Source organism: Miniopterus schreibersii, assembly GCF_964146895.1.
Source record: "Miniopterus schreibersii genome assembly, chromosome: 13".
Lineage (NCBI taxonomy): Eukaryota > Metazoa > Chordata > Mammalia > Chiroptera > Miniopteridae > Miniopterus > Miniopterus schreibersii.
The window spans coordinates 18,211,130-18,225,072 of NC_138113.1; the positions used below are offsets into that span (position 1 = coordinate 18,211,130).

The 13,943-nt window shown below is 33.2% G+C and overlaps 1 protein-coding gene across 3 annotated transcripts in view; it reads right to left on the reverse strand.

Annotated features, from left to right (window-relative positions):
- The window catches only part of SOS1 (SOS Ras/Rac guanine nucleotide exchange factor 1), a 106,677-nt gene that overhangs the window by 52,575 nt on the left and 40,159 nt on the right, over positions 1 to 13,943 (reverse strand). For 2 of the 3 annotated variants that reach the window (XM_081157095.1, XM_081157094.1), the window contains exons 5-8: positions 13,342 to 13,551; positions 9,006 to 9,149; positions 2,572 to 2,682; positions 2,396 to 2,494 (exon numbers count right to left, since the gene is read on the reverse strand). In XM_081157095.1, the coding sequence (XP_081013221.1) occupies positions 2,396 to 2,494; positions 2,572 to 2,682; positions 9,006 to 9,149; positions 13,342 to 13,551 (564 nt within the window). The remainder of the gene's footprint in view (positions 1 to 2,395; positions 2,495 to 2,571; positions 2,683 to 9,005; positions 9,150 to 13,341; positions 13,552 to 13,943) is intronic. The other variant, XM_081157096.1, reaches the window with a different exon arrangement.

Sequence of the window (13,943 nt, forward strand, 5' to 3'; positions counted from 1 at the left end):
TCAAAGAATTAAAGGAAAACAGCATCTTACTGAGTGGACAGATAGGGAATCTCTGGAAGCTATAAAACAAAACCCAAATGGAAATTCTAGAGCTAAGTATAATAACTAACAGTTCTACTGACAGATCAATAGGAATTACCAAATTGAAGAAAACAAGAAAAAAGGATTTAAGAAAAATGAACAGTTTCAGAGACTTGTGGAACAACATAAAGTAGTACAACCAATATACATGTAACTAGAGTTCTAAAAAGAGGAAATGAGAGAAAAATGGCCAAAATGCAAGAATAACGTAAAAGCAAGCTAAAATCTGAAGTGTAGAAAGGAGTCTGAAACTTTAAGCAGGAAATCAACACTTAAAAATGTTAGGATCTCTCATTATGAAAATAAAACACCTTTTAAAACCATTTCTGTTCCTATCCGAGAGAAAATTACCAAAACTATAGATGCCCCTCACAGCAGTTTAGTTGATTTAAAAATTTAAATTAGAGCAGTACAATATAGTCAGTTGTTTACTTTAATGGATCCTAAATTACACTATTCTAGGTTTAACTTTAGATATTCAGCATCTGTGGTCAGATTCAATATCATTTAGCTCAGTGCTTTGAGCTCATAATTTCTGGATAATTTCTAAATTTAGAAAGCTAGTTCAAGGGAATAAAAGCAAGACAGACCTCAGCTGGGCTTATTTTTATGAGACTCAGAGAGAAGTTATGTTTTCTAAATCTTTTATTGCTGATATTAACACATCAGCTCATGGGCAGTATAAAAAATGGTTGTAAGCATATAGCATGCACAAGCATAAAAACAAGTAGAGACAAAATTATCTAAAGTAGAAAATGTTTAATACTATACAGCTTCCAAACTGGAAAAGCAGCAAACCAAAGCCATTAACAAATGCATACAAGATATTTGTAAAAGGGACTGCAGAGTATATTTCTTCACAATGAGTTTTTGGCACACTATGTGAAGGCCATCAGTGGGTGTTTAAAGTGAATGAGGCAGCACAATTCATATTTGCCTTTTGTTTTGTGTAGCATTAAAAAAAAGAGGGGGGGACTACTTTGGGAGGAAAAAAAACCTCCTGCTTTTGACATTTCTCAGTTCTTGATCCTAAATTTTCCACTCACTGTACCATGCAGTTCTGTTTTTATCTGTAATCCTTTCCCAAAATTCCCGTACTTAAGCATTTGGGGTTTCCTTTTTCTGTAATATTTGTGGTGTGAAGGGGAAAAAGTGAAGGACTCTTCTTTAAGTCTAGTTCACAAAAATCTTGGCAGTGACATGAACCACAGATACCCATGCTTAAACCAGTAGAAATATTTTAAATTGCTGAATGATGCACTTATAAAATAAAAACTGTTATCATAACTAACAATTTTAAACATTTTAATTGTCTATACATGGGGGAATAAATAATTAATTTCTCTTATTAGGTTTTACAGCTTTCTGAAACTTCATCAAGGCTTTTTGTTCTTAATTATATTTTATTTTTTTGTTAATCCTCACCTGAGGATATTTCCATTGATTTTTTAGAGAGAGTGGAAGGGAAGGAAGGAGGGAGGGTGAGACAGAGAAACATTGATGTGAGAAAGACATATCGATTGGTTGTCTCCCACACGTGCCTGGACAGGGGCCGACCAGGGCTGGGGATAGAACCTGCAACCTAGGTACGTGCCCTTGACTGGGAATTGAACCCGCAACTGTTCAGTGCTCAGGCCAATGCTCTAACCACTGAGCTACACCGGCCAGGGCTATCCATAATCTAAAGGCGACATCATTATATACACAAAATATTTAAAAGTTAATAACTTCAAGCTATACTACTGAATTATAATTTATATAGAGTAAGTTTCCCCTTTTTCCTAGTTAATTTCAATGAATAACAGGAAAAAGGGGGAAAACAGAACCCTTTCATTTTGGTCAGTGTTTCTGAAATTGAGTAATTTGAACTGTGGTAACATGATGAATTTTTACTGGAGTTTTATATAGCTCAGTTTCTAAAGTAATGATAAACAGTTTTATAGAGATAGTTGCAAACTTGAGCTATGAAAATTAGGTAATAAATCTTTCTCATTTGGCCTGATCCCCATATTATCTAAATCCCTGAATCTGCTGAGGTCTCAAAATGGAGACTTGGATGCATAAATAAATCCAATGTTTCTTCCAAATAACTGACCATGTAAGCATAATGTAAGGACACAAGATTAAAAATATCTGATCATTGCTTTAAAATTCACTATTAAAACTGAAGAAAATATGCCACTCTTTGCAGATTCATTTACATTTGCTTCTTAACTAGAAAAAGAAAATAGATACAGACTAATGGCCATGGGTGCTCACATAATTCACAAACAAGGTCGTAAAAAATTGCATCATACTTGAATATTTTTCTTACCTTTAAAAGTTCAAAGTAATGTAGACAGTGGTAAACCGGGGCTAGAAGCAGCCTGGGTAAAACATATTGAACCGCTTCTTTGAAACCTTCGCCTATTGACTAGAAAACAAAGTGATTTAATTTTTTTAAAGTTTACTTTTCAGACATCATATATCTTGATTTAAAAATAACTATACCTGTAAATAAAGTGCTGCTCCAGGCTTTGATAACTGACTAAGGAAACGATCATGAAAACCAGGTCGTAAAATATCTCGAGCATATGATTCATACGGATCAAATGCCAGTTCCTTAGAAAATAAAGAAAGTAAAATATAAATCATCTTTCTCCAAGCTAGAACATTAAAACAAAACAAAACCCATAAACATAGAAAGATTAAAGTATGGGCATATCTATATCAGCACAATTATATATTTCCTTTAAAACCTCTAAACAAAATTATGTGGCTATTAATTATAATTTTAATAAAATAAGTCTAATATTCTCAAGTAAGAGAGTAAATCAATCTATTCTGATGAATAATGGGGTCCTTATATATATGACACATCAAAGGATTCTAGTAGAGTATTATCAACAAACATGGTCATAAGAATGAAGAGACTTTGGGTTCTAGAAAACAAGTTTAGCCTGAACACCAAAGAATATAGATATCTACAACTAGATAAGTATATACATTTAGAATACTGGTGCATGACCACTTATGGTCATTTCTTAGTGGTAGACTTTTACTTTCACATTCTGTAAGCCAGAGGTAACAGTTTATATTATCTAAAATTCATTGTTACAGTTTTCACTAAACAACTTAATCCAAATTGTCCAAAAATTTACCATCAATCATTAATAAACTAAACAATGTAATAGTTATGTCTGAAAGGTTAGAATCTACTGGTTTTGATGATTCCTGAGGAAAAAGAGAGTAGGTGTCTAGATTTTAGCAGGAGGCAGGATCTCTACTCTCTTCATCCTATGCCATATTCCAGGTTAAAAAATAAATTACGAAAATGGTGCTCTAGATTCTAGCAAGAGTTCCTTTCTATGAAGAGTAATTCTAGAAAGAGGAAGGGGACATCTAGTGGAGGCCTGCAGCAAAAGTAAGAGGGAATGACAAGAACAAATGATATTTATGTATTAATTACCCTTAATGTTATTTCTCTGATTCTTTTTTTAAGGAAAGATTAAATAACAACACAAGATCAGATATTAGAAGACCCGAGTTCTGTTCTTTGTGAAACGCAATATGGCATATAAAGTTCCAAGTCATCCTGAATTCTTGAGCTCACTCCTAGTGCACTTCCCAATTTCAATTCTTTCAATTGTCTTTCCAACTAAAAATGTCTGTAATAATATAACACTGGAAATTGCAGCCCAGCCCATTGTAGATTTTACTGGAATGGATAGTTTCAACAATAACAACAGAAAGGAGTCAGGTGTGAATAAAGTGTATGGGAGAGAGGAACAAAAACGTGATGAGATGCTTCTGTGCTGGGTCTCTTGAACTATACAAATTAGCATATACAGCAGATAATATTGCCCTCCTCCCTTTTCAATAGACTTTTTATCACAGAATTTTTATAAGAACTACATACATGAAGGAAAGTCTAGACAGTGTAGTGGCTTACAAGCATGTCTTTAGAGTCACAGAGTCCAATTTTGATTGTACTACTTATTAGCTGTGTGACCTCTGAAAACTACTTACTTTCTCTAAGCCAGTTTCCTCACTGGAAAATGTGGGTCATACCTACTTCAAGGGGTTGTTTTAAGAATTAAATATGATATGCAAAATGCTTGCAATTGGGTATGCACATAGAAAGCACTAAACATTCTCTACTATTATCATTTTAAAATAGCTAATATCAAGAGAGAGAAAAACTGACAACTGGGAACCCAAGCTTTAATCACAGTTTTATTCTTGAGGATAAATGTGTAGAACGGCAAGCACTTCTAAGAACCCGTGCATAAATTAATAGATGGTCTTATGATTAGTTTTCTAGTTAAAATGTAATACTTTTAAGATTCATAAAAATTTTAATTATCAATAAACATAATTGTGTATTAACAATTAGAATACTGTAAACATACAGAAAAGTATAGAGAACAGCCTAACATTACTATATTCACCATCTAGCTCAGAAAAGCAATATTTTATAATACTTGTTTCAGCTTTTTATTTTTTAGAGAGAAATAAAACACTATAGGTATATTGATCTCCTGGAGAATGTAAAATTGTTCCACTTTATATTCCCACCAGCCAAGTATGAGAGTTCCACTTTTTCCACATCCTTACCAACACTTATTTTTCCTTTAAAAAAAAAATTCTAGCCATCTTAGTGGGTGTGAACTGGTACTTCATATTGGTTTTGTTTTGCATTTCACTAATGACTAATGATGCTAAGCATCTTTTCATGTGCTTACTGCTATTTGCATATCATCTTTGGAGAAATTCCTATTCAAACCCTTTTGCACATTTTAAAATTGGGATGTCTTTTTGTAAGAGTTCTTATACACACTGAATACTAGGTCCTTATCAGATATATAATTTGTAAACATTTTTTCCCATTCTATGTGTTGTCTTTTCACTTTTAATGGTGTCCTTTGAAGCACAAAATTTTTTACTTTTAAGTCCAAATTATGTATTTTCTTGTGTAGCTCATGCTTTTGGTGTCATATACCTACTAATCCTTGCCAAAGTCAAGGTCATGAAGATTTTGTCACGTTTTCCTTCTAAGAGTTTTATAATTTTAGCTCCTACTTTTATGTCTTTGATCCATTTTGAGGTTATGTTTATGGTATAAGATAAAGACTTTGACTTCATTCTGTTTTGCTTCTCATAACTTTATGGTGTCTTTTTTTGAACAGAAGTTTTAAACTTTTAATCTCTTCTTTTATGGTTTGCCCTCTCAATGTGTTCTTTAAGAAGCCCTTCCTATCTTAATGTCATAAATATGTTCTATTTTTTCTTCTGAACTTCTAAAGTTTTGTTTTTCATTTTTAGATTTTAAATCTATTGATAAGCTTTTGTGTATGATATGAACTAAGGAAGAAATTTTTTCTCTCCATATGGATAGCTATAGTTCTTCCCCCCCCCCCCCCGACCTGTACATTATAATCTATAGGCAGTACTTCTGTTCTTTTGGTGATTCTCCTAAATGTTTTCAAAATCAAATCTACTTTGTTATCTTTAATTTTTCTAAATTTCAAAGGGAGTTAAAGTTGTTCAGTTTTTCTATCCTTCTGAATACAAGCCCACTTTACACCCTGTACATTGTATTACTGGTGCTTAGAAGGTTAGTTTAATCTTTCCTCTTAAATACAAAAAATTAAAGCTTGGTTTTTAAAATATTCAGTAGTTTATCAAAATTACCAACACATCCCTCAACTTTAGTTCTTGTGTTCCTTGACTTCCCTGAGCACAATTTTCCTTCTTGCTAAAGGACATTATTTAATACTTCTTGTAATGAGGGCCTATGGGTAGGAAACTCTCTTGGTCAATGTATGTTTTTGGGTTTTTTCTCCCTCTGATTCATTTGTTAAATTGAGGTATAACTTACATAAAGTTCACTATTTGATGAATTTTTATATATTTATGCAATGCATCTGTATAATCACCACACAGATAAGGAAAACTAATCTACAACAACCGTTATTCTAACCTCTATTCCTAAAGATGTGTTTACATGTTTTAGAAACTTCCTACAAATGCAATTACATAGTATTCTGAGTCTTCTTATTTCACATATTGTTGCCTTTTAAAAATATCAGTAGTTCATTCTTTTCTATTGTCATACAGCATTTAACTGTGTGAATATATCACAGATTATCCATTATGATAAACCTGTTACAAACATTGTTGAACAAGTCTTTTGGTAAATACAGGCATTCATTTATTTTTATTTTTATTTTTTGGTATATGCCCAAGAGTAAAACTGCTGGAACATAGGGTATATTGTATTCTTAGCTTTAGTAGATATGCCAAACAGTTTTCCATATCAACTGTACCAATTTACACCCCCTCCACCAGCAACGTAGAGTCCCAACTGCTCCATGGTTTTAAATTGCTTTTCCTTTATGAATAATGATGAACACCTTTTATTCTTTTATGAAGTACTTGTTCAGGTCTTTTTGTGTGTTTTTGCAAAAACCTAAGCTGCCTGGTTTTACTTATTGATTTATAGGAGTTCTTTACATATTCTAGATATGAGTCCTTCACTGGTTATAGCTATTACAAATATTGCCTCCCAGTCTATAGCATGCCTTTTCACTCTTTTAATTTTGTCTATTGATGAACAGGTGTCCTTACATTTAATGTACTCTAGTTTATCAATCTTTCCTTTTCTGGTTAGTGTTTTTGTGTCCTGTTTAAGAAATCTTTGCCTATTCCAAGGTTATGAAAATTTCATTTGCTTCTGCAAGCTTTACTATTTTAATCATTGTACTCACTCTTTTTTATATTTTACTTTTCAATTACAGTTTATATTCAGTATTATTTTGTATTAGTTTCAGGTGCATAGCATAGTGGTTAGATAACCATATACTTTACAAAGTGGTCCCCCCAATATTTCAAGTACCCGCCTGGCACCGAACATAGTTATGTACTCACTTTTGAATAAAAGTTTAGTTGGGCAGAAAGTACTATTTTCGCTTAGTACTTTCAAGATGTCACTCAGTTGATTGCTAGCCTCTTGTTAAAACCTCCTGTCATTCTCATTGGAGATTCCCTTTTCTCTCTCACAGTTCATAATGTTCTATTGTTTCACTACAATGTTTTTGGCCGTGGGTTTATTTTATTTATCCTGTCCAATATTTGGAATTCATTTTTAATCTGGGAACTTGTGTCTTCATTTCTGAAAAATTCTCATTTTTTCTCTGTCAAATAATGCTTCTCCATCATTCTTTGTCTGAGACATCTAAGTAGGTGTATACTGAGGCCTTTTAATGTAGCCTTTATTACTCTTATCTTTCATATTATCTTGGTCTCCCTGTCACAAGCTCAGTGAATTCTTCAATTTATCTTCCAATTCACTAATTTTACCCTTGAAGTAGGTCTGGTAAATGTTATACAACATGAGTTTTTATTGCATTGCCTGTATACTTAATTCCCAGTGTCTTTTAATACCTACTTGTTCTTATTTCCTTCCTTCCTGTTTTGTTTCACAATATCTTCTTTATAAATGGATCATGTTCTTTCATTTATCTGTTTGAGCATCCTAAACTTCCTTTAAATTCTATGTACAAAATTAATTTCATCTAGAATGAATTCACTTTGTAATTGCTGATTTTGTTAGATATCATTCTAAGCATTCAAATTTGTCTTATACTTTGAATTTTGTATTATAGACTTCTTAGAGGGAGGCTTTAAATTTTGGTTTCATTTTTCTCTCTCCCAGCCCTATATGATTACTCATTCAGACCAGAATTTGCTCTTAAAATGACTTTTCTTGTCTCAGGCTCTGTAATCATATTGGCTTAATATGGTGGGACACTCTGTTAAGTTTTAAGGTACATCTGTTCTAAGGTAGTGTTTTTATCTCCCCACCTCAAGTCCACAGCTTTCTATAAATCCCTGTAAGCAGCAGATTGGCAGGCTTCCCCAGCATCTATCAGCATCAGGGTCTCAGGTCAAGAAGCCTTGCCCACTTTCATGGACACATTTAGCCCTCATTATCCGTAAGAGCTCAACTATCTTGAATGTCTGTACCATTTCTAATCTTGTTTTTTAATCTAGTTATGTTTATTCCTTTTTAAAAAAATGTTTTATGACTTCTATGTGTTTGAACCAAGACTGGAGGTGCTGTAGTAAAGCTTAAATTTATCATACTATTTTGTCTGAAAATTTTGAATTTTTTATGTTTTACGAATTTAACCCTGTATTATAATAAAAGGTATACATTTTGGAGTGAGGACAAAACAAGAGCTAGAAATCTCAGACTGACTATCACTGCTAACTTACTAGGACTAACACAAATATTACAGTATTTAAAATGTCCAATGAGAGAGAAACCATGTTTCTAATCCCATGATATTTCAATCATCTAGGCCCTGGACTTTTTCCCATTCATTTCACCCCTCCTGTTCTAAATAATAATGTGTGGTTACCGCATACTGAGTAGCTTACTGTGTGATGATGGCTAGCTAAATAGTTCAGACAGGTTATTTAATTGTCACAACATCCAGAGTACTGTTATTATCCTTATTTTATAAACATAGATATGGAGGTTTAGAGATGTGAAATAAATTGCCCATGGTCACATAAAACTAATAAGTAGCAGAGTTGAGAATGGAACACAAATAGTGTGACCTCATACCCAAGTTCTATGGCCTCTTCACTGATCGGGCATTCATCTACTTTTCTTACAGCCTTGCTATGTTGATAGACAACTGAGTGTCAGCTGTAAATGCCTCCCCTCTAGGGGATCTGCTTTTTTATAATGGACAAAAGGCTACATTTTCTGGGTTCATAAGAGGAACAGATGTTAACAATGAAGGGGCAATAAAGCAGAGTAGGCAGCAGTTAATATCTATGACCCTAGGTGGAAATAAGAATTAAGATTCGAATTTTAATGCAAAGTAGGGCTTTTATGCAGATTTGTTTCGGTGTGTAAATAAACTACTTACCTCTGCTAAGTCTTCAAAGCAGCTTCCTACTAGTGGATGGGGACTGCCTTCATCTGTCATTTCTACAGTATCTTCTATATGGCCCAGTAACTTTACACTAAGTTCATGTATATCTACTATTCGACTAAATATATTTTCTACATCCTGTTGGGAAGAAACACACACTTATTCAGTTAGGTTGTATAATAAAAAAACAAGTTTTGAGCCAGTAAGTCATTTTATAATCACAAAATTTAACATGATAGACACAGTGAGAAATTTTAACAACTTACAAATTTAAGTAAAATATAATGAAAGAATTCCTTTTGCAATAATGTACAATTTACAAATACATTTCTCTAGGTCAGTGGTTCTCAAACTTTTTGGTCTCAGGACTCATTCACACTCTTAAAAATTACTAAAGACTCCAAAGGGCTTCTGTTTATAATTATATCTATTAATATTAATTAGATCAGAAATTAAAACAGAGAAAACTTAAAAACATTTATTTAAAAAATAACAAATAGCACTTTTATGAAAAGTAATTATATTTTTCCAAAACAAACAAACAAATTTACTGAGAAGAATGGCGTTGTTTTGTGTTTTTGCAAATCTCTAACATCTGGTTTTATAGACGAGAGCTGGATTTTCATATATAATTTCCACATTAATCTGTTATGGTACATTGTTTTGGTCAAAGCATACGGAGAAAATTTTGCTTTACACAGATACGTAGTTGGAGAAAAAGGAGTATTTTAAAAGCCTATTCAAATAATTATGGATATCCTTTTCTTTTTCTGTTTCTTTTTTGAGATGTCACATATCATAGAATTCACCCTTCTAAAGGGTGCCTCAATGGTTTTCATATATTCACAGAGCTGTTCAGTCATCCCCACTATTAAATTCCAAAACATCTTCATCACCCACAAAAGAAAACCTGTATCCATTAGCAGCACCCTCCATTCTTTTCTTTCCCCCATTCAATGGCAAGCACTAGTCTACTTTCTATCTCCAAGGATTTCCCTGTTCTGAACATTTCATATGAATGGAGTAGACATCCTTTTATGATATTACACCAAAATTCACCAAACAGTAGTTTCTTAAAGGTTAGTTGCAATGTAGAATCTGAAACCATATCAATTCTGTACTGTTACATTAAAACCCACTGGCCTATTTTGAACTCTGAATGGATCTTTTACCCATGTGTAATTTTTATAGCAGCATGAATTTGGTCACTAGGAAAATATTAGTCCATTGAGTTATACAGATCTCCCAAATGTTAATACATTTAACACATTTTCACTATACAATATTAAAAGGCCAAATCCATTACAATCATCACAGATGATGGGAGTGGATACAAATTTCCCAAAACTCTAATTTCGCTTGAAAGTTCAAAATTTATCACTGTCAACAAACACTGCCAGTTGTTTTCCTTGAAGTAACGGGTACGCTTCATTCATTTTTGAAAAATATCTGCCAGATACACATCTGAATAATCATAGTTTGTCTATCATTCTTTCAGGTAAAAGTAGTGTTTCATGAAAAAGGCCGCTAGTTCAGTTTACTACTCAAACAATCATACAGTGCTTTTCCTCAAGACAACCACAATACTTTGGTATGCAGCAGAAGTGCTTTATGGGAGCTTCTTATCTGCCTCAGCTCTTCTCTAACTGGGGCTTTCTCAAGGCATGCCATGCTCTTGTTCTACCAGTAATGACGAAGAATCTATATGAATCCATATAGTACCCCTTTACTTCATTTATTCATTCTGCTCTCCTATTATCTTATATTTATTACAAATGGATATGCACACAATACTCCATACAACACTTTGTAACTTCCATAAGATTTTCTGTTGATTAGATTCCTGGATAAAGACTTCTGTTCTGGGGTTTGTATTTAAAATATCTATGCAGCCCGGCCGGGTGTGGCTCAGCGGTTGAGCGTCGACCTAGGATCCAGGCGATCGGGGTTCGATTCCCGGTCAGGGCACATGCCCGGGTTGCGGGCTCAATCAATGATTCTCTCATCATTGATGTTTCTAGCTCTCTCTCCCTCTCCTTTCCTCTCTCTGAAATCAATAAAGATATATAAAAAAAAAAAAGAAAAAAGAAAGAAGAGTCAACTAAAATTTAAAAATAATTAAATAAATAAATAAATAAATAAATAAATAAATAAATAAATAAATAAATAAATGAATGAATAAATAAAATATCTATGCATATTTTCATAGAAAGAGTTTACCCTTCCATCGGTAGTGTATGGGAAAACAGTTTTGCCAAACTCTTATAACACTGAATATTGTCAATCTTAACTTTTAGAAAAATGCTTAGATAACTGAAAAACAAGTATTAATTTGCATTTATCCAATTACTATTTTTGTATTTGATTATCTTTATCAGTGACTATACTTTTTTGTCAAATCAATTTTGAGGCATGATTCATATCCAGTAAGATACACCTATTTTAAATGTATTTTTTGATGAGATTTTATGTTATTTACTCAAACTATGATCATAAGATTCAAAACACTTTCATTACCATAAGAAGTTTTCTTGTGCCCCATCCCCTTTAATCACCACTACTTCCCCAAGAAACCAGTGATCTACTTTCTGTCACTATAGACTAAAACTGTCTTCCTAGAGTATTAAACAAATACAGTCCTAAGCAGTCTTTTGTATCTGTATACCCATTCACCTGCGGGTGGACATTTGAGTTGTTTCCAGTTAGAGACTATTACAAGTAAGCTGCTATGAATATTCATAAACAAGTTTTGTATGGACACATTTTCATTTCATCTGGGTAAAAATCTAAGAGTGGAATTTCTAGGTAGTATGGCCAGCTTATGTTTAATGTGATCCAAAACTGCCAAACTCTTTTCCTAAGTATTTATACTGGATTACATTCTCACAAGCAACGTGGGAATTTTATACTCCCATATGCAGTTGCTCCACATTCTTTTCAACATTTGGTACTGTCAGTCTTTTTGATTTTAGCCTTTCTATTGAGTATATAGTAGTATCTCATTGTGTTCTTAATTGGCATTTCCTTGATAACTATTGAGGCTGAGCATCTTTTGATGTCCTTTTTGGTCATTGGTACATCTTCTTTTATAAAGTATCCAATTATTTTGCCCACTTAAAAATATCAGACTGGCCTGGCCGGGCGTGGCTCAGGGGTTGAGCGTCGACCTAGGATCCAGGCGATCAGGGTTCGATTCCCGGTCAGGGCGCATGCCTGGGTTGTGGGCTCAATCAATGACTCTCTCATCATTGATGTTTCTATCTCTCTCTCTCCCTCTCCTTTCCTCTCTCTGAAATCAATAAAGATATATTTTAAAAATACATATATCAGACTGTTTTTTAAATTACTGAATTGTAAAAGTTTTTATATTCTGGATACAAGTCCTTTGTTAGATATATGTATTTCAAATAGGTTCTACCAGCCTGTGGCTTATCTTTTTATTTTTCAGACAATGTCTTTTGCAGAGCAAAAGTTTTTCATTTTAATGAAGTACAAAATTCATTAATTTTTAATTTTATAGTTCTTGATTTTTTGTTTCCTAAGAAATCCTTTATTTATTTAAACTTTAGATTTGTACAACTCATACTCTACTCCTTTGTTTTTTAATGTTGACTCATTGCCATAACTTAAGCCCCCATCTCAGTGTCTGTAGTGAGCATTGCTTCTCCATCAGTCACCCATGGTAATATGGCCACAGTTCTAGGAATTACTAGAACGCGATTCTAGACAATTTCAACTGTTCTCACTTGACATCCCCCAGGAGCCTATTAGACTGGTTTGATTACTATTGTAAGATCAGTAAAACCCCTTCTCTAATTTTTAATGTTATTGGCTTCCTCCTTTGTGCTCCCCAAAATATTGTTGCCATACTTCTATTATGGCAATTACCACACTATATTGCAATTAAATTTGAAGCTTACATCTCTGCCTTGACTAGATTAAACCTGAGGGAAGAAACGTTTTCTTACTCGTCTTTCAATCCTCATTGCCTAGAGCGGTGGCAGCCACTGATGAAGTGCTGTCCAAATGACTCAAATAAGTTACATTAAACAAACAAAAAAATCTGCTTAAATAAGAGGCTTTATTCTTTGGGTACATGGAAGATTCTGTGAATTCATTTGCACTTACATATCGGTCTAGTTTTTAATTTCTGATGTTTAATTTATTGACATGGTTGTAGCAACTTTGTGATCATAGTCACTATGAATTAAATCCCACAACTTAAAAAAATTAACAAATTAGCAATCATGAACTATACAAATTCAAGTTTCATTGGTCATGTAAAATTAACAGCACATGCAATGATATACATGTACACGATGATACTTACGTTAGCCGAAAACAATTTTGAATTGGAGACAAAGGGCTCTCTAAAAACTTTTATAATTAAATTTAGCTCCCTTATGTATTGTCGAATTTCTGCCATAAATGCTTTTACCAAATCATAATATGTTTGCTCTCCTGAGGTGGAAGGCTCTTCATCAGTTAAAGATAATATATTTATATCTTCTACATCTTGATGAAACATATCCATCAATACCTACATAGTCAGAGATATTTAAAAAAGCATAATAAAATATGAATCTATAGTCAAATTTGAAGTTAAGCACCCTAAATTATTCTTTGAAGACAGTTCTTAAATGACAAAAAACACACACAGTTATCTCTTCTTGGATATATTGCCACCACCCCACCACAGCTTCTCTAAAACAATTTTACCTCTGGTATCACAAAATGACTCCCCCAAGTTCTGTATCAACACTGGTATCTGTCTGTCGCTCTTGTTAACCTATTACTTTTACTTGTTCCCAAATCCTATCTTGGGTTTCTCTCTGACTCAGTTTTCTCATTTCATACCCTTGCCATCACTTCATTCTAGGGCCTTACCACCTCATAGTTAAATGATTCTTACAGCCTTCTTTATCTACATTT